Source organism: Poromitra crassiceps, assembly GCF_964638095.1.
Source record: "Poromitra crassiceps genome assembly, chromosome: 3".
NCBI lineage: Eukaryota > Metazoa > Chordata > Actinopteri > Beryciformes > Melamphaidae > Poromitra > Poromitra crassiceps.
In genome coordinates, this window is record NC_139625.1 from 22,054,747 (window position 1) to 22,073,115 (window position 18,369).

The 18,369-nt window shown below is 43.4% G+C and overlaps 1 protein-coding gene across 1 annotated transcript; it reads right to left on the reverse strand.

Annotated features, from left to right (window-relative positions):
* Positions 1 to 7,962: 7,962 nt before the first annotated feature.
* Positions 7,963 to 17,883, reverse strand: LOC310773450 (E3 ubiquitin-protein ligase TRIM39-like). The gene is made up of 2 exons (XM_083633335.1): positions 17,843 to 17,883; positions 7,963 to 9,514 (listed from the first exon to the last, which is right to left on the reverse strand). Exon 2 carries the CDS (start codon positions 9,495 to 9,497, stop codon positions 8,097 to 8,099), a length of 1,401 nt encoding a protein of 466 aa, XP_083489461.1. The 5' UTR covers positions 9,498 to 9,514; positions 17,843 to 17,883; the 3' UTR covers positions 7,963 to 8,096.
* Positions 17,884 to 18,369: the final 486 nt, after the last annotated feature.

The window sequence follows — 18,369 nt, forward strand, 5'->3', positions numbered from 1 at the left end:
ACACACACACACACACACACACACACACACACATGACACACACACACCTCTGACCCCTTCAGTTGTTTCTAATTAACCCCTCACCCACTGTGTGTAGCCTCAATTCCCTCGTGGCAATAAATAGGCCTAGCTACAATCGCATTAATGCCCAGACTCATGATGGTGAATTAGGAGAGACATTGACGAAGTGGCTGAGCAAACATGGCTGGGATGGAACCGAGGCTGAGCGCACTCGGGTATAGCAGCTACACGGTCACCATCGTATGGACTACACACTGTCAGAAAATTCACTTTTAAAGGTACAGCCCTGACAAAAGGAGTTATTCCCCCCCCCCGTTCTTTTCTAATTCAATCAACTGCAAATGAAGGATACAATTTACAGTATTCTGGCCCGGTTCTATACGAGAATGTAATATTTTGCACCCTCACTTGAAATTTCCTAACCCGACAACCCAATTTTTAAAGCCAGAGTGAAGATATGGATTTCATTTGAAACTAGAAGACCTACTGGGTCTATAGGTACCAACCATGTCATGCTAGCTTGTCGGGAAATACTCCAAAGTCATGCTAAAATTGATACCCAGGAGTCTCCCCTTTACAGGTATCCCCACTTTATGCTAATCTCATGCCGTTTTTGACACAAAAAACCATGCAGCTTTTTACATGCCGTATAATGTGTTATTTTTTACTAGTAGGCATCTCGCGCGCCACGCACGCTCAATTCCTAGGCTCGCTAGGAGCCGCTGTGCAGCCTCGCCCGCCTTGCAGCTCGCCGAGTTGACCCTGCAGCTCGCATACGCAGCTCGCCCACTGCACGTCACATACGCAGCTCGGCCGCTACGTGGCCTCATCTGCTCTATGACATCATCACGGATGACATCACTGATGATATCACATCATCATTAGATAATTAGGGCAATTATTACCTAATTAAAAAATCCAGCTCTGTCAGGTCACCTGCACGAGTGCTCTTTACACTTCCTGAAAGTTTCAGCCCGATCGCACGTAAAACGGCATAGCTGTGGCCGGCCAAATTTCTTGAACCAGAGAAACAAACACATGCTCCCTTTTTATAGATTTTATTTGAATATTTCTGCATACTGGGGTCCCTAAACAGTCTTGGATTTGTATAAATTTGCTATCACTGGAAAGCTGAGACTCTGGTGATTCAATGAGCGCAATTGTATTCATGTGTGATGATGTTAGTCCCCATAATAGCCATTTCATTGTAGTGAGACCATTTTTCAAAACTTGACCTCACTGTATAAAATGCCTTATTGTGACCTCTAGGATCATCAAAAAATGATAAACTAGAGACCTAGGGCATTCAGGGAATGGATTTCCTAGGTATATTGACAGGGTTTCTGAGCAATTTCCAGAACACAACTTGCCACCGAATTGCAGAAAAATGCAATCATTACAAAAACCTCCAAATGTCAAAAGGTTTTGATTCCAAATCACAGCATGCATTTTCCTATGGTGTTCCTCAAGGTCTTGGTGTGTAACGTGGTATTTTTATTTGTGCCTCTTTATTTAATCAATTCTTGAGTGGTCAAAAATGGTTAAACTTGCTGTTGCTGAGCCGCACTACTAGTACACCCCCACTAATTTCAAATGTACCCTAAGTCATTTTGTTGTGGAACCGGGCCTGCCAGTATCCCACAATGTATTACATAAAGGTTGTCTCAAATTATCTGTTTGTGAACATATGGCCATTGTTGTTTGGAAGATTTTACTGCTTTTGTTAAAGGGACACTCCACGAAAAAACAATGCTGACTTATTTTGCACATGATCTCACATATCTGCATTCATTTAGTTTGACAGTTATTGATTTGAGATTAAGTCGTGGACCATTGATGTCATTCATGTACAAATGACATCACTGGTCCACAACTTAACTCAAATCAACTCTCAATAACTGTCAAACTAAATGAATGCCTGCAAAACTGTTTACAGTTTTCGGATATGTGTAAGATCATGTGCAAAATAAATCAGCGTTGTTTTTCGGTGGAGTGTCCCTTTAAAGGCCCATTCTGTAACTTCTGACTCTTAAAAAGATACTCCAATTAGTTTTAATTTTGTAACATTAGTCACTTTTTTTTAAAGTACCTGTAGTTGACTTTTCAATTCAAATTATATTAACAAAAGGATACTACTAGCTTCTTAGACAATGCTTACTGTTTTCAGTTGTGCAAAAAGGAAGGGAAGAAAATCAAAGCAGTATAGCTGTTTATAGCAGAGAATCTAAAAATGAATAACTCATATATTTGTTAATCCTGCAGGCAGGAAAGCAGAGATGCAGGCCTCATGATTTATTTGATTCCTAGCTATCTGGTGCCACCTGGTGGTGTTACTACACACACTTGCATAAACACAGTCAGCCACACACACAAAATGGTTTTCTACTATAGTACCTATAGGCTACACGGTATTCTGTTTTCAAGGTGTCTGCGAGTGTCTGCAAGTTAAATTCAAGACTTTTAGCCAGTTTAGATTGAAATGACCCTTATTATGTTATTATATATTATCATCTATTAGCCTATAAGTCTGATTTATCACCAGAAAAACACCTAAAGTTGGATTTACTTCAAGTTCAAGTGTTTTATGTAACTGTAATCAAGACATTAAAGCATTCAGTTTAGATATGATTGTAGTTTAAGATATCATTCAAGACTTTGCCTTTGTCAGGACCAGCATTGCTGTTTTGAGTGCTTTCCTCTCTTTTTTGGCAATACACTATTTCTGCAAAATATAATATAGTCTACAGCTCAGCAGTGTTGGGGAAGCTACTTTGAAAGCATAGCTTGGGAAGTTACCAACTACTTCACCATGGAAGTAGTTGAAACTACAGCAAAGCTACCCTGGGAGAAATGTAGTTAGCTATGCAGAAAAAGTACGGTAGTTCAAACTACTTTGTAATTTAAAAAAATGCATTAAATTGACAATGTACATGTGTGATATATGGAATAAAATATAATAGCTTCAAAAAAACACAATGCCAGCAAAATATGCCTCTCAATTGAGTTTATTGCAATAGTTGACACCCAATACATTAAATGTTATATTTTTGTTGAAAAAATCTGGGTTCTTCTGGGTTTTGTTTTATCAGACAAATAAACAGTAAAGACTTGACTGGTTAAGGTTAGGGTAAGAATCTCAGGGCAAGCCAATCAGAGGCAGCATAGGCTGCGTGTCTTGCGCTAGGATTGGTTAAGGTTAGGGTAAGAATATCAGGGCAAGCCAATCAGAGTCAGCATAGGCTGTGTGTCTTGTCAAGAAGTACAGTAACGTTAGTGGGATCCTGCAGGCTGCCTTCACGGTCTACAGTATGCTGCCTTCAAAGCGATCAGGACGAAAGAAAAAGGGGCGGTCCTGTCAAAGGGGGTTCTGGTTCAACAGTAATGGTAATGTGTGTGTGTGTGTGTGTGTGTGTGCTCGCATGCGTGCGTGCGTGTGTGTGTGTGTATGTGTGTGTGCAGCTCCAGTTAGCAATGGGAGACGTGGGTTAATCTTCTTGTGTGCGACAGAGGATATATCATTTGTACATAATTAGCACAGGCATGATTATAATTGACACTGGATTTTATCTCAATTACAGGAGGGAAATTTGTTCCATTAATTTAACTTGGTTTGCATGAATGGATCCGACACCCAACTAAGTTAATCTAACACCTGTCAAGGTTCTGGTAAAGAATGTGTGCATCTGCGTGAGTGTAGTGTCAGCCCTATGTTCCCTCAGCACCAGGGTGAGGGGATAGTAGCACGTATGCAAAATTTCTCTTCCCAGGATGGCTAAGGCATGACCCACCATATATACTCTGCCTCTGATTGGATTAGGTTTAGGCATGGGGAGTGATGATTGGTTAGGTTGGGCATGGGGAGTGATGATTGGTTATGGTTAGGGTAAAACATCAGGGTAAGCCAATCAGAGGCAGAGTAGGGCGCACCACACCATCGCACAATTTAATTCTATATCAAAATAGTCCAATAACAAGAATGAAAACAATTGACACGGCCATTTGAATGAAGAATTAATTAATCTATAAACCTAGTGCAATAGGGATAAGTGTGAAGCCCCCCCCCAGGGGTCATCACATGGTCACCAATAAATAAATAAGAACATAATGGGAAATCCAGTGGGCACGGTTTTCTTACAATCGTCCTAAACTGTGCCCGTGGAGTAGTAAACCATGCACAGATTTATAATATCTACATCAAAGATGGACTTTAAGCTCTTTACTTCTACCAAAGCCCCAAACACGCCAGCTAGCCCTGTTCGAAACCGGTCCCTATTACAGAAATAGTGGACTATAGATCTGTTATGTAGGACTAGATGTTAATATCCCTTAATTGCACACATGAGACTTGCTGCTTAGACTCTGTGGGATGATCAAGTGAGTGATGGCATCTTCTGGGTTATCAAGTGGTAGTCAAGTGTGTTCCCCATTTTGTGTCCGAATTCTCATGTTAATTTGATGCACTATATAGTCACTACAAAATACCCTACCTACCACATTGCACTGCAATTTCTAATGAACAGCGAATGTACTCTACATCTACCACAAGGCAAGGCAGCCGTGTTTACCAAAGGAGAAGAGTGAGATTGTGTCCGAAACTCGTTTTATCATTCCCCATATAGTTCTCTATATGATAAACACCATGCATACATATAATAGTGAGTGAATGAATGAGTGAACCATTCCGAACACGGTGTCGTTTCATCTCAGTTGGTTACAGAGAGCCATGCATGTTTTGGAGTCTATGTTCAGTGTTTCCCCTAGCATTCTACAGGCATGGCGGGCCCGCCAGGCCAACAGCACCCCTGCCAGGCCAGAAAAGTTTTTTTTTTTTTTAGATTTTTCCCCCTGCTCTCCCCAAAATTTCAATAAACCTTTATGGCATATTATTACAATACAACAATACTGGTGTTGACAGTAATAGAAGATGCCAAATCATTCAAAACAATAAGCATTTTGCTTTTAGGAGCATTGTGCCAGCGTGCAGCGCTGTCCCGAAACGTGTCAACGTGTGTCGTTGCCTGGGAAACACACATCCCATAATACAACTGTTCGCATCGCATCCCATAATAGTATGATGATACTTGGGATGCCATTGCGAACATAGATGCGAACAGGTTAGCTAAAAGTTTAGCGTCGCCAGCAAGGGCCCCCACCATTGCGGCCGGGGTACGTTTGGACCCCAGGCCTGAAAAATGTTCTAGGGGAAACACTGATGTTAGCAGTATTAAGGAGACAGTTCACGTGTTTTAAAGTCTTGCCCTATTTGCTACTTACCAGTGATGATGTTGATTGGTAGAGTTCTTTCTCAGCACAATCCATGCTGTTCCTCATAAGAGCTCTGGAAAGTTGGGCAAAAACAAAAGCAAAAGGTCAATGGGGGTCACGCTCCTGTATGTACAAGCTGACTGAAGCTCACTGAAATGTACTTTTTGTGCTCTCTCTGTGTGTGTGTGTGTGTGTGTGTGTGCACTGTGGATGACATTTTAGTGAGCCTCAGTCAGTTTGTACAGAGAGGAGCGTGACCCCATTGACTTTGCATTTGTTTTTGCCAACTTTCCAGAGCTACTATGAGGAACAGCATGGATTGTGTTGAGAGAGAACTCTACCAATCAACATCATCACTGCGAAGTAGCAAATATAGGGCCAGACTTTAAAGACCCTTTAAAGCAGAAAACATAGGTACTGTATAGCTAATACTTTATCGCAAGTCATATCGTCAATGCAATATTGAATTGGACCAAAATGTTAAAAAAAAAAAAAATCGTGTTTTTGTTTTGGTCAGAGTGAAATGTTCTCTGGTCTCTCCTGATTCGAAATATAGCCGAATAGTTTGACTTATGGTGGATGAAATATCTTTGTGCATATGGCTAAATCGGGAATGGGTGTGGCTTTGGCTCTCTATAGTTTCTATTGGTGTTTGTTCGCTTTGTTCCCGCCTCATTAACGGGCAGAGAGAGAGAACGAGAGAGAGAGACAAATAATTTCTCACATTTTATTGTGTTCAGGAAAGTGCCATAGTCAGAGTATAGTGTAGAACTGCAGGACATGCAATGACATTTTCAAAAAAACTTCTGGTGGAGGACGGACCCCTAGCCCAGACCCCCTGCCAAATGTGTGCCCCCACCACTTTCCAAATCACACCTACGCCCTTGGATCACAACCATTTCAAAGCCAAATTAATTGTCAATCAGATGTCATATTCAATCAAATAAACAAAGCCACGTGCATTTGGACGTGGAACAAACATCAGTCTCTGGCCTACTGACCCCAAACTGCCTGTTCAAAATATCAGAACACAAAAAGGCAACCTAACTGTGGGGATGTACAATCTGTCACTTAAAAAACACCAATTAAGTAGAACAAAAATCCCATCACAAGACTTAGAGAGGAACATTAAACATGAAACTATCTTTATATGGCATCTTGCATGGCTGTGAATATATATACTCTGTCAAATCAGTTTTTGGAGAGGATTTTGTTTTTTTGTTTTTTACTGCATTAAAAAAAAAAAAAAAAGATCAAACAAAATCTCATCCAATCATCCAATCAAAAATGGCATCCAAAATGAATGGAAAAAGCATCCAACCATGTCAAAATAAAAAAGCTACATTTGCCTGACATGCAAACATTGCAATAAGTTTGATAGTACCCCCCCCCCCCCCCCCAGGCTGTCTTGCTGTCACTTAACGCATCACCACTGTACTGTAGGCCAAAATAAAGTGACTAAATCTGAATGTCTATTTTATGACACAAACCTCCTCCCCCACCAGGCAGCAATAGTTGGCCTATCACTGTTTTCTCACAGCACAAAGGTTGTGGGTTTGATCCCTGTGTGCAGTTTGCCTCTTCCCAGGCTTTGTACTCACAAGCAAAGCCTGAAGCTGCTGTAGTGTTCAGCCAGAAGGAAAACCTGCAGCCTCCTGCAGCCAGTCCTGGCAGGCTGTCTCCCTGCCCAGTGCATGCTGCCTGCGATACATTGCAGCCCCTCGTGTCCCTGAACAGGAGGCCTCTATGGGTTTTCCAGCCCAGACTAGATGAAACCATGCCCACCTCCGTATGACGGAAGCCTCGAGGAACCAGGCATTGGGTCGTCTCGTGACTTTTTGGATCAGCTAGCAAAGCGTAACCTAAACAAGTTGTTTATTAACATAATCTTTGCCTTAAACCAAAGATTAAACTTTCAGAGACATGCTTAATTGTAACTTCAAATGTGATCAATGATTCTTTTAGAAGATAAAACTTATCGATTTTTGCTCCTTATACTATTGGCAGGCTACAACCCCGACTAGACTTCCCTGCAGATTCCCAAGACTTTTCTGTGACTGTTGATTAATTCTCAAATTGACCATCATAATGTTAAAGAGGAAAATATGTACAACTACTATATAGTATTCAAATGTATTGACATGGACTAAATGATGTCCAAAAACAAAAGGCAGATATTGGTCTCTGTGTAGATCAAGTCTGCCTGACTTGTTCCATCAAGGCTTTCGTCACCTGACGGGAAGTGGGCGTGGTTTCGAAAAACAGGAGTGATCAGGAATAGAAGCAGAGTGAGTGATAAGAACCTGGAATAAAGTTAGATCGAATAAATGTAATAACACTTAAAGTTTAGATGAAGAACCAAAGGACACAGTCTAAATATAGAGTACACTACTGTAACAAATGAGAGCTCGCCTACTTTGTGGTACGGCAGAAAAGAAAAGAAAAAAAGTAACCTATTTTAGCTCAGCACCAGTGCTTCGAGCAATCAACATGTTGCTTGGTGGACACACCCCCTAACTCTGCTGGTCCACTGTTACAGAAACCTTCTAACTCTGCTGGTCCACTGTTACAGAGACCTTCTAACTCTGCTGGTCCACTGTTACAGAGACCTTCTAACTCTGCTGGTCCACTGTTACAGAGACCTTCTAACTCTGCTGGTCCACTGTTACAGAGACCTTCTAACTCTGCTGGTCCACTGTTACAGAGACCTTCTAACTCTGCTGGTCCACTGTTACAGAGACCTTCTAACTCTGCTGGTCCACTGTTACAGAGACCTTCAAACTCTGCTGGTCCACTGTTACAGAGACCTTCTAACTCTGCTGGCTCACTGTTACAGAGACGTTCACGGGTAAAATCTTCAGAGAGAAATTGTGGTGGGTGTAAAAGTAGGGAAACAGCCTCTCAGTGAAGGGCTGTGTGAAGGTGTGTATGTGTGTGTTCGTATCAGGATTAGTATCAGGATCAGAGAATGACAGCGTTCTTGTGTTCCAGTCCAGATGCAGTCTGACCCTCTGGGGCTTCTTGTTCACTGGGAGAACAGTATATGGATGTGATGGAGAGACTAGTGTGTATTCTTCATCACTGAAATGTATTCGCCATAATTTCGACACTTTACGACGTCCCACTCCCTTCCTCTGGACAGACTCTGCTGCCACACCTAGGTCCCAGTATGTACTGTCTCCAACCTCAACATCCCAGCTGTGACTTCCTGAGTTGAAGCCCTCAGAGCCGAGGACACCGAGCCCGGTTTCAAACCTCTCTGGGTTTTCAGGAAACTGCTGCCTTCCTCCAAAGCTCACACTGGTCAGATCTTCAGACAGGATTAAGTGTGGAGAGGCAGTGTTGGGGTCCAGAATCACAGGCGTGTAGGAGACCATCTCCTTCATCTTGTCCCAAACTGTGAAGCTCAAGTTGCCCAGGTGTTTGGCCTCATCTATCAGAGCTCTTGAGACCAGCTGTGGATCCTCCAGCAGGGGGCGCTGGACTCTTTCTACTGTAGCCTTGTAGTTCTGCAGGAACGAGACGTCTTCAGCGTCTATGGCTTTGATTGTGTCTGAAAGAGCTGCTATCTCTCTGCTCAGGCTCTCAATCTCCTCCTTCATCGTCTGACTCTTCGGCTGCTCTTCCTCCCACAGTGCAGCGATCCTGACCTCCTCTTCCTCTTGGAGAAACTGGTGATGCTTCTTAAACTCCTCCTTAATCTGGCCCTCTATGCGTTGGGCCTGGACGTTAATTTGTAATGCCATTTGTTCACAGGTCCATTTCACACGCTTAAAGATCTTCAGTTTCTCCTGCAAGGGCTTCAGTGATCCCTGAAGTTCCTTCCTGTGGTGCTGTGCAGCTTCATCGACGGGTTTGAATCTGTGGTTGGTGTGTGCTTCTGAATCTCGACAGACGAGACACACTGGCTGCTGATGGTCCAGACAGAAGAGCTTGAGTTTCTCAGAGTGTAGACTGCAGAGAAGCTCAGATCCCGCTGAAGCTCTCTCCAGTAAGAAAGCCTCACACAGGTTCTTCAACACCAAGTTACAGGGTGGATTACTCTGTGAAGATGTAGCCCTACAAACTGGACAGTCTCGCATTTGTTGACTTCTCCACCATTTCTGCAGACAGGCTTTACAGAAGCTGTGGCTACATGACAGGAGGACTGGATCTTTAAAGATCTCACGGCAGACAGGACAGGAGAGATGCTCCTCTGCTCTTGAAGCCATTTTCTCTCTCAGTGAAGCTGAAAACAAACCAGAGATGAGTTATATTAAATTATGAACAAAGGGAATTATGTAGGTAACTATTAGGTGTATTATTAAGATTATATATAAATATTTCATTTTTCAATATCACAGTTATTGTCATATTGCAACACCCCTAATAATAAACCCAGCATGCACACATCCCTCTTCTCCTGTTATCATATTCTTATCACATCAAATCAGATTTCTTGTGTGCCTTGTTTTAGGTTACGTTCTGCTTTTCGGAAAAAGAAATAAAACAGCTCACACATACTGCAAGGGCTCCAGGTGAGGTTTATTTTATTGCACCAGTGGTAACGTTTTGAGCAAGGTGACTGCTCTTCTTCAGACAAAATGACAGTGTGAGACGCCATCTTAAATACCCACATGATGCACATGATAGTCATGTGAGTTGACAGTCATGTGACAGTGGAGTATGAAAAAGCAGGAAAAACACATACAAATATATCCATACAGTACAAGTGAGACCAATATAAAAAACACACATTCCCTGGGAATGTGTGTTTTGTGGACAGATCCTGTCTCCACTTGATTTTGTGCCATTTTACTATTGTATTTGCTTCACATGGTTGTACAGTATATATTGGTGTCACTTGTACTGTACCAAGCGGCCGAACTAGCGAGACCGCGCAGCCGGCAAGCCCAGGAATCGACCGCGCGTAGCACACGAGATGCCTAGTAAGTTATAAATCAGAAAGACTACGCACAACCAGTCGCTTAAGTGACGTCTCTCTCCCGCCAGTCCATTGTTGTTGATGGTGTGACGTATAATGTGCGACCAATGTGCGACACAAGATGTAGTTGATTGACAAAACTAAACCTTACATTTCAGTTTTAGGACAAACTTGAGACTTTATTGAGATCATGAGATGCATAGTTATCTTTTAAATTGACCAAATTGAACATGTGTGTGTACCCCGTGGCACAATTCAAACGGGATAAAAAAAAAAAAGTAACGTATCTCTCTCACCACCATTCTTATTTCTTCGGGAGCATGTCTATATTCCCACAGCCCTATGTTCCCTCAGCCCTATATTCCCCCAGCCCTGTTTCCTCAGTTTAATAATAAAATAAAGAATTTCACCTGTCTTTCAAGCATTTTCATAGATGAAAAAAAAAAGCGTAGAAAAATGATCCTACTCCGCCAGCGATAGCCGTAGCCGGAGGCATTATGTGTTTGGATTGTCCGTACGTATGTACTGTACAGTATGTCTGTCCTGCCCATTCTCGTTACGTCTCATTAGAATGCAGTGTCCCTAAAAAAGTGTCTAAATTGCACAAAATCATACACTGACTGGACTTCTTCGGGTCCCATGCAAGCAACCCGCCAAGTGTGAAGTCAACTGGACAAACTGTCCCCAGGATATGAGGACACACAGACATACAGTACAGAGGTTCCTGCCTTTACAGTATGATGACTCATTGTTACTGTACTATATTACTACTACCTAGGGATGCACCGATTGCCCTTTTCTTGGCCATTCCGATTTCCGATTTTTGAATAGTCTGACTTGCCGATACCGATTTTTGCCGATTCCGATTTTTTTTTCTAAAAACAACAATTGACAGCTTACACAAACGTTTTTGTAACTTTGTTTAAAAATTAAGATTCATAGAACAATTCTTACATCTAATGGGGATCCAAATAAACAAATAAACAATTCTTATCATTTGCATGAAGTAGGACCTTCTCACTCAAACACATCTCAAAATAAAAGTGTTCCAGGTTAGGCTACTGGACAGAGCTTTTTTGTGCAAATACAATGAATACAAAAATTAAATTAAATCCAATAGCCTATATCCCACAGCTATCATGCATTTACTTTTCCAAAAGAAAACAGGTGCAACAGAACATCAAAATGATCCATGGACAAGGAGTTTATAGACTGGCTCCAGACCAGTCCTCTTGAGTAGAGGGGAAATGAGTTTATGAGTTACAGTAACGATCTTCAGTCTGAATATCAGGCGGAGTTTACACACAGTCCGAAGTTTGGTATGCGTATTTTTATCTGCCATCCGAAAAAATATCGTCACGTACAGAAAACGTTGCACACTTGTGAGTCCGATGCATTTTTATTATTATGTCCGTCGTTCTCATGTCGTTCTATTTGCAATACGAAACAAATAGTCTCTCCTGTATCCACGTCACGTTACAACATGACTTGACAGGCTGAGGCAGCAGCGCTGATGTGGAATGGAAAAGCAGGTCGGGGAATGGTTATCATACTGGACACAATGCTCGCGTTCACCTCGCCAAGCCGGCTGTGCGCGGTGGCAGGTTGCTGGAGCACCGCTTCCCGGGGAGAGAGAGCAGAGAGAGAGGGGCCAGTGAGGTGAAGCGAGCCGCTCTGACTGGACTCCAGCCGAGCGGGACTCGGTCGCATCTCTGTCTCCACGGCTTATTTTCGACTTGCATGTGTGACAAACTGCGAGCTTTGTCTACTTCACTGACGGTGAAAAAAATCCACAACGAGGAAGGTATGCTGGCGTGTGTGGTGTGGTGGCTGGGTGCCTGTCTCGGTGCTTTGGGGTGCGCGCACGTCATGTGAAAATCGGCTCACAGAATCGGCTATTTAGAGTGACCGGAACAGATCACCGATCGAGGCCGATCACGTGAAAATCGGCCATTTCCGGTCACGTGCCGATCGATCGGTGCATCCCTACTACTACCCATTACATACACTAAAGTGCGTGTTCAAACAGCAGCTGCACAGAGTGCTGTTCATGTGTTTAGTCAAAGTTTACCAGTATTGAACAAATCGTGTTTCCGAATTGCACCAAATCCAACATTGCACTTCCTCGGGTCCCCAGCAACACAGCCATCAAGTGTGAAGTTGATTGGACGACTGCTCTGGCTGCCCGGGTGCCGGTCTGTCCCCACGCGTGCCTGTTATCTGTTATCATTATTATTTACTATTAATGTTCCTGGTTCTTCCCGTTTGTTTGGGGGGAGGGGGTCACGGGTTAAGGGGGGGGGGGGGGGGGGGGCAACAATATGTTATGTGCATTAGGGAATGGCCATACCTGTGCTGCGGGGATGTAGTCCGGGAGCCAAAGGCTGTTTTTTTGATGATATTTGTCAGCTCCCAGGTCAGTTTATAAACTGACCTGGGAGCTAACAAATATCAGTGTGCACAATATTGTGCAATATTTATTTTCTAAGTTCATTTGCCTTTTGTCCTGCACCTGACCTCCTTCAAGCGGATATGCACGCCCTACTTCTTTCTTCATTGTTTTTTTGATGAACCTTGTTTCGTCGGATAAAGTTTTTTTCTCTGCTGATTCTTGTAGTTTGGGGGTACCTATTCAAAATACAGGAGGGTGCCCGGTGAGCACCCTTGAGCATTTTTAGATATTAAGCCCTTAAGTGCCAATTTATGAGATTTCATGCAAAATACTCAAATCAAATGCATCAAATTTGCTTTCTCCAATGTTTATTCATAAAGGAGGAATGAGGTCATGTTAGGGCTGCACGATTATGGCAAAAATCATAATCACGATTATTTTGATTGATATTGAGATCACGATTATTTAACACGATTACTCATTGACATTGAGAACATCATGAATTTATTGAACATTTACACTGGCTTTTTATTTAACATTGGATGTCTTTGGATTTTAGATATAATTGAAAATAAATAAGTGAAAATAAATAAAAGTGCAAAGATTTAGAAATAAAATAAAAACTAAAATAAATATACAGTATATGTAGGCCTACTATGTTGCAGTGAACTGCCACAACCAACTGCAACTATTAATCTACATTCAATATGTTGGTAAACATCTGAACTAGTAGTCCTTAAACCTCAAAACTAACCAAATGAGAACGCTAGTAACGTTCGTTTACATTACATTAAATTACTCATTTGGCAGATGCTTTTATCCAAAGCGACTTACGTCGTTTAGGTTCATAATAGGCTATTGTTAATGTTTATCTGTGAGCTCGTTACCTGTTGAATATGCGGTCGCATTGTAAAGAGTGTCCTGAATCGATGACTGTATGCGGTGGCAGTAACTAGATGGGGCTTTGTATTTTTGTTCGTTCAGCGTTTATTGCTTGGTCATAGACCACTTTGTGAGTGGATTTCAAGTGATTAAAGAAAGAGGGAGAGGTCGTGTTGCGGGGTGCAGCCGCGACCGCGCATATCTTGCACTGTTTGTTCCAAGTCTGTGGCTGTGAATGACAGGTGGGTCAAAACTCGCATCGCAATTCCGTGCTGTATATTCGCATCGCTCTTGATGTGTGGACCTTTAAACTCGGCGAAACCATAGTGTTTCCACCCCACATACGTTGTTTTACCTCTCTTCTCGACCAGCGGCTCTCTTTCTGTGACTTCTCTCATCTTATTCTTGTGCTACCACGGAAATAAGCGGGGAGGAGAAACGTGCAGTGGCTCTCTGTTCACATGACAGTCATTCCCAACTCGAGCTGTGTGTGTGTTTTGGGCTTTGGGGGAGGGGCCGAGCACACCGCTGCAAAGGAAGGGGTGCGCTTGATTTACAACAAGACAGAACGAGAGTGACAAGAGCCGCAAAATCGTTGGATGTCGATTATCTTGTTTTCATAATCGTGGACAGCCCAAATCTTAATCATGATTAAAATTCGATTAATCGCCCAGCCCTAGGTCATGTATACTGTAGCATATTTGATTCCCCCGCCATGCCCCCCCCCCCACCCAATAAAAACATGAAATTAGCAGAGGACTTTTAGTCTGATAAATCAATCCTAGGTGTTGAAGTGTTGCGCAAGTCAGACCCTTCTCCCCCACTCCCCTCTCTCTGGCACTGTGTGTGTGCGTGCGTGTGCACACATGTGTGTGCATGTTTCACCGGCTTTGAGCCACGGCACTTTCTGTCTCCACTCTCAATTCCTTGTACAGCCGGGGGGGGGGGGGGGGTCTAGGTGCACTGTTCAAATCCTGTGCACACATCTCGACAGGGGAGTTTCTAGGGAGTGGCCAGGGGTGGCTTAAATCTAATTTGGCCACCCCAAAATCCTGAGGGTGCTGGCCAACAATACTGTCTTTCAGAGGCTGTAGCGGGCTAATTTTTAAGCTAGAGTGACGTTAGGCTAAATTCTAAAACCTTTAAAAAGGGAAAACCTTTCTACATCCTTCCTAAATGCGCAATCAGTGCCACCCTTGCTTGAGTCTGTGCCCCACCTGGGCCACCCCAGTCAAAATGGCTGGGACACTGCATCTCGGCTCAGACACATCTCGCCTCAAACAGACACACATGTCACTTATAGATGTGGCTGCGCTGCTTAAAGCGTCTTGGGGGTATGCACGCATTGATCAGTTTTGTTGGGGCTTTATGTTCCCTGATGGCTGATAGTGGGCTCTCTGGAGTTCCGGTAAGAAATTTCCAGAAAGCAGATGACCTGATGAGAGCCTTATGGATCAGATTGTGAGTCAGACCAGAACAGCCAAACTTTGGGTTTAGGTTTTGGTGAAACCAATGATGCTGATGCTGATGTCATACATCTGGGCTGAACGTGAGGGTGACTGGCTTCTCCATCTGACCACATTCTAGAAGATGCTTAACTACTACTTTGCAGCTGGCCATATCAACCATGTCTGGTATGGCCTACTATTTTCGTTCCATGGAGAAGCTTCCTCCACAAAGGAATTTTCTCCAGGGGCAGCATGTCATGTGACACATTAGTGGAATATGGAATGGCCTGTGGATCAACCAGTTCATAACCACTTTCATGAGGTACGGCCACAGTGATGGAGGGATCATTGGAACAACCATGAAGCCAGAGGCACTGAAGATCTGGGCCCTGAGCCACCACATATGCTGCAAGATTGAGTCAGACATGAAGGAGATGGAAGAGGATGAGACAGATACTACAAAGGTTAATCTCTATGACAAGGAGGAGGCTAAAGTTAAGCAGATGCCAAAGTCAAGGACAGGACTGGACTTTGTCAGAAACTGGAAACCTGCGTCCATCCATTGGATCCCAACGAACATCCAGGGGCAAAAGCATTGTGAAAGCATCAAGATCACCCTACCAGCGACAGTGCTGTAAAGATTGGGGAGGCAATGTTAGAAGATTTTGAGAAGACCTGGCCAGAGGGATTTTACAACACCATCTCAAACAAAGTAAAGACAATGACAACAACCAAATCAATCCAAGTTGACAACTCTACAATTTATGCCCTAAATGCCATCGATTCAATGGTAATCACACTGTTGTCTAGGGAGGACAAGGACGGAATGCAAATTTGTAAATCCAAGTGTACACTGAAGAAGTCATTCCAAGTCAGAATATCCAGGAGGAATGCCAGTGTCATTGATGGATCAGCCCTTCTGTGGACATCCACTGGCCAGCTGATGGCACCATAGCCGATTTAATCAAAAATGATAAGACACGGCTGCTACTCTGATTACAGTACTGTATCAAGTCCATCACCTGAGATGTCACAGAGACAGGGGTCAGCTAGAAACACCATCTCTTAGCTCTTATGTGAGGAACCAACCCAGGAAGGATCAGCTTTTCCATCTACAGAGGACAAGCAAACACAAGTTGGTGGTGACAGGGGAGGAGCCATGTGACAGGGTCATGCTACTCCTTCACCATTACCATCAGGTAGGACTAGATGTACACCACACATCATGGAATCGCCCCACAAGGAAAGGGCAATAGTGGACATCAAGTCAACACTGGCCAAGCATTCACAAATTGTGAAGAACCTTTTACCAGCCCATGCCATATTGGGATGTGACACTGTAGCGTCTTACTATGGGTTGGGAAAAGGCTCTGTCATCAAAGTCCTCAAAACTGTATGAACTATCTGCCATTAGCAATGTGGATGCACCGTTCCAGCAGGTCCCCGACCAAGCCACTGCCTTCATCTCAGCCTGTTCTGGTATAAAGGAGAGCACAGACATGTCACACACAAGGCTACTTCTCTGGGAGGAAAAGAATGGGAAAGGACACATGTCTGCTCCAAACTTAGCTGCTCTACCGCCAGAGAATGAAGCATTCATTAACAATGTTAATTGGGCCCACTTTCAAGCAATATATTGAAATATCAATGTAAATCTACGACTAGCATTGAACACTGAGGAATTTGGATGGAAAAAAGACATGCAACAGGTCACTGAGCCCAACCACTCTACCCGAAGATTGCAAACTTGTCCTAGACTACATTTTGGAGATGATCAGGTGTGGCTGCAATTGCCTGCAAAACCCTTTTAACTCCAATAAGTGCAACTGTGGAGTGCCTGGTTTGCCATGCACAATGTTCTGTGCATGTTTCAGGGTAGGATGCTCAAGATCCAAATAGGCTTAACTATCATCAGACCATCAGCAGCAAAATGTGCCCTTCACACCTCCCAATGTGTATCATCTACTCTGAATCTCTACATGCCAATGAGCAAAGGCTCAATGGATGTTCTCATCCAGCACGACCCCTATTGTCATAAACAGTTGGTTTTGTTGGCACGGCCTAAAAGGGTTAATATTATTTAATGTGCAATGAAATACATTGCACATGACCTCCTTTATGAATAGACATTGGAGAAAACAAATTGGATGCATTTGATTTGAGTATTTTGCATGAAATCCCATAAATCCCTATTTTTCTGGAATTTGGGCAATTAAGGGGTTAATATCTGAAAATGTTCAAAGGTGCTCACCGGGCACCCTCCTGTATTTTGTATAGGTACCCCCAAACTACAAGAATCAGCAGAGAAAAAAACTTTATCCAACGACGCGAGGTTCAACCCCATGGCTCCCGGACTACGCCTGAGGGAACAGGGCGGGGGGGACATAGGGCCTAATCTTGCTGGGAGGGAAATGTCTTATAAATGGGGTAACATAGGGCTGTGGGAACATAGGGCCTAATTTTGAGGAAAATCCTTGGGGGAACATATGACCTAATTTGCGGGGAGATCTTTGGGGGAAACATTAGGGATGACCCCATTTTTTCCACACGCTGGTACAGGGAGAAAAGCAGTGACGTCTTTGGCTCTCTATATGTAGTAGCCTATGCCGAATTGAAGTGTCTCATAGCCATTTTAAATAGCTCTTCACTTAGGTTACATATTACCCTGCTAACCGGGCGCTCCTCGCTCATACTGAGCGTTATGAGCGAGAAGCAATCTGGGAACCCATCGGTTAAAAAAAAAGCCGAAAGTCTGTCTCGAGAGATTACATTAAATGCAACCTCCTCACCCGACTCACACCAACGTCACCTAAAGACTAGTTGACGATAACGTTAGCTGTCGCTACACAAATAGAAATAGATCAGAAGATTGTGGTGTTTTTGCAATTTCGGCAATATCTGCTGTCTTACCTTTGAAACACAGCTAGCGGGAACAGAGCTGTCTAGTCGAGTGTTTCAGTTTAACGTTAGCTAGCTAGTTTTTTGTTGAGCGTGGTCTTCTTCTTCTTCTTCTTCTTTTTGTTTAATGGCGGATTGTAATCTTTGACTTTGAAGGTACATACCGCCACCTACTGTACCGGAGTATGCAGAAATGGTTACACTAGATACGGTTACACGGTTACACAGAATAGAAAATATACCTTCTTAAACAAATCCCTATGCCGCCGTTACCACTTCTCCAGTTGCCCCCTCCCCAGTATGTTGAGCGGGGTTCCTTTGCCTTTCCGACATGCTGCCACTCCGAACGTTAACTTCCATCATTCGGACTGGCGGTCGTTCACCTTAGAAGCCGCAATGCCGACCTTAGGTTTAGGCGTGGGGGTGGGAGAGGTTAGGTTTTGGGTTAGGGTCTGGGGGAGGTTAGGTTTAGGCATAGGGGGAGGTTAGGTTTGGCGTGGGGGTTGGGAGAGGTTAGTGAAAAACGGGGAATATAGACC

Coding starts and splice junctions, on each gene's coding strand:
- LOC310773450 (XM_083633335.1), bottom strand. CDS start 9,497: ATGGCTTCAAGAGCAGAGGAGCATCTCTCCTGTCCTGTCTGCCGTGAG.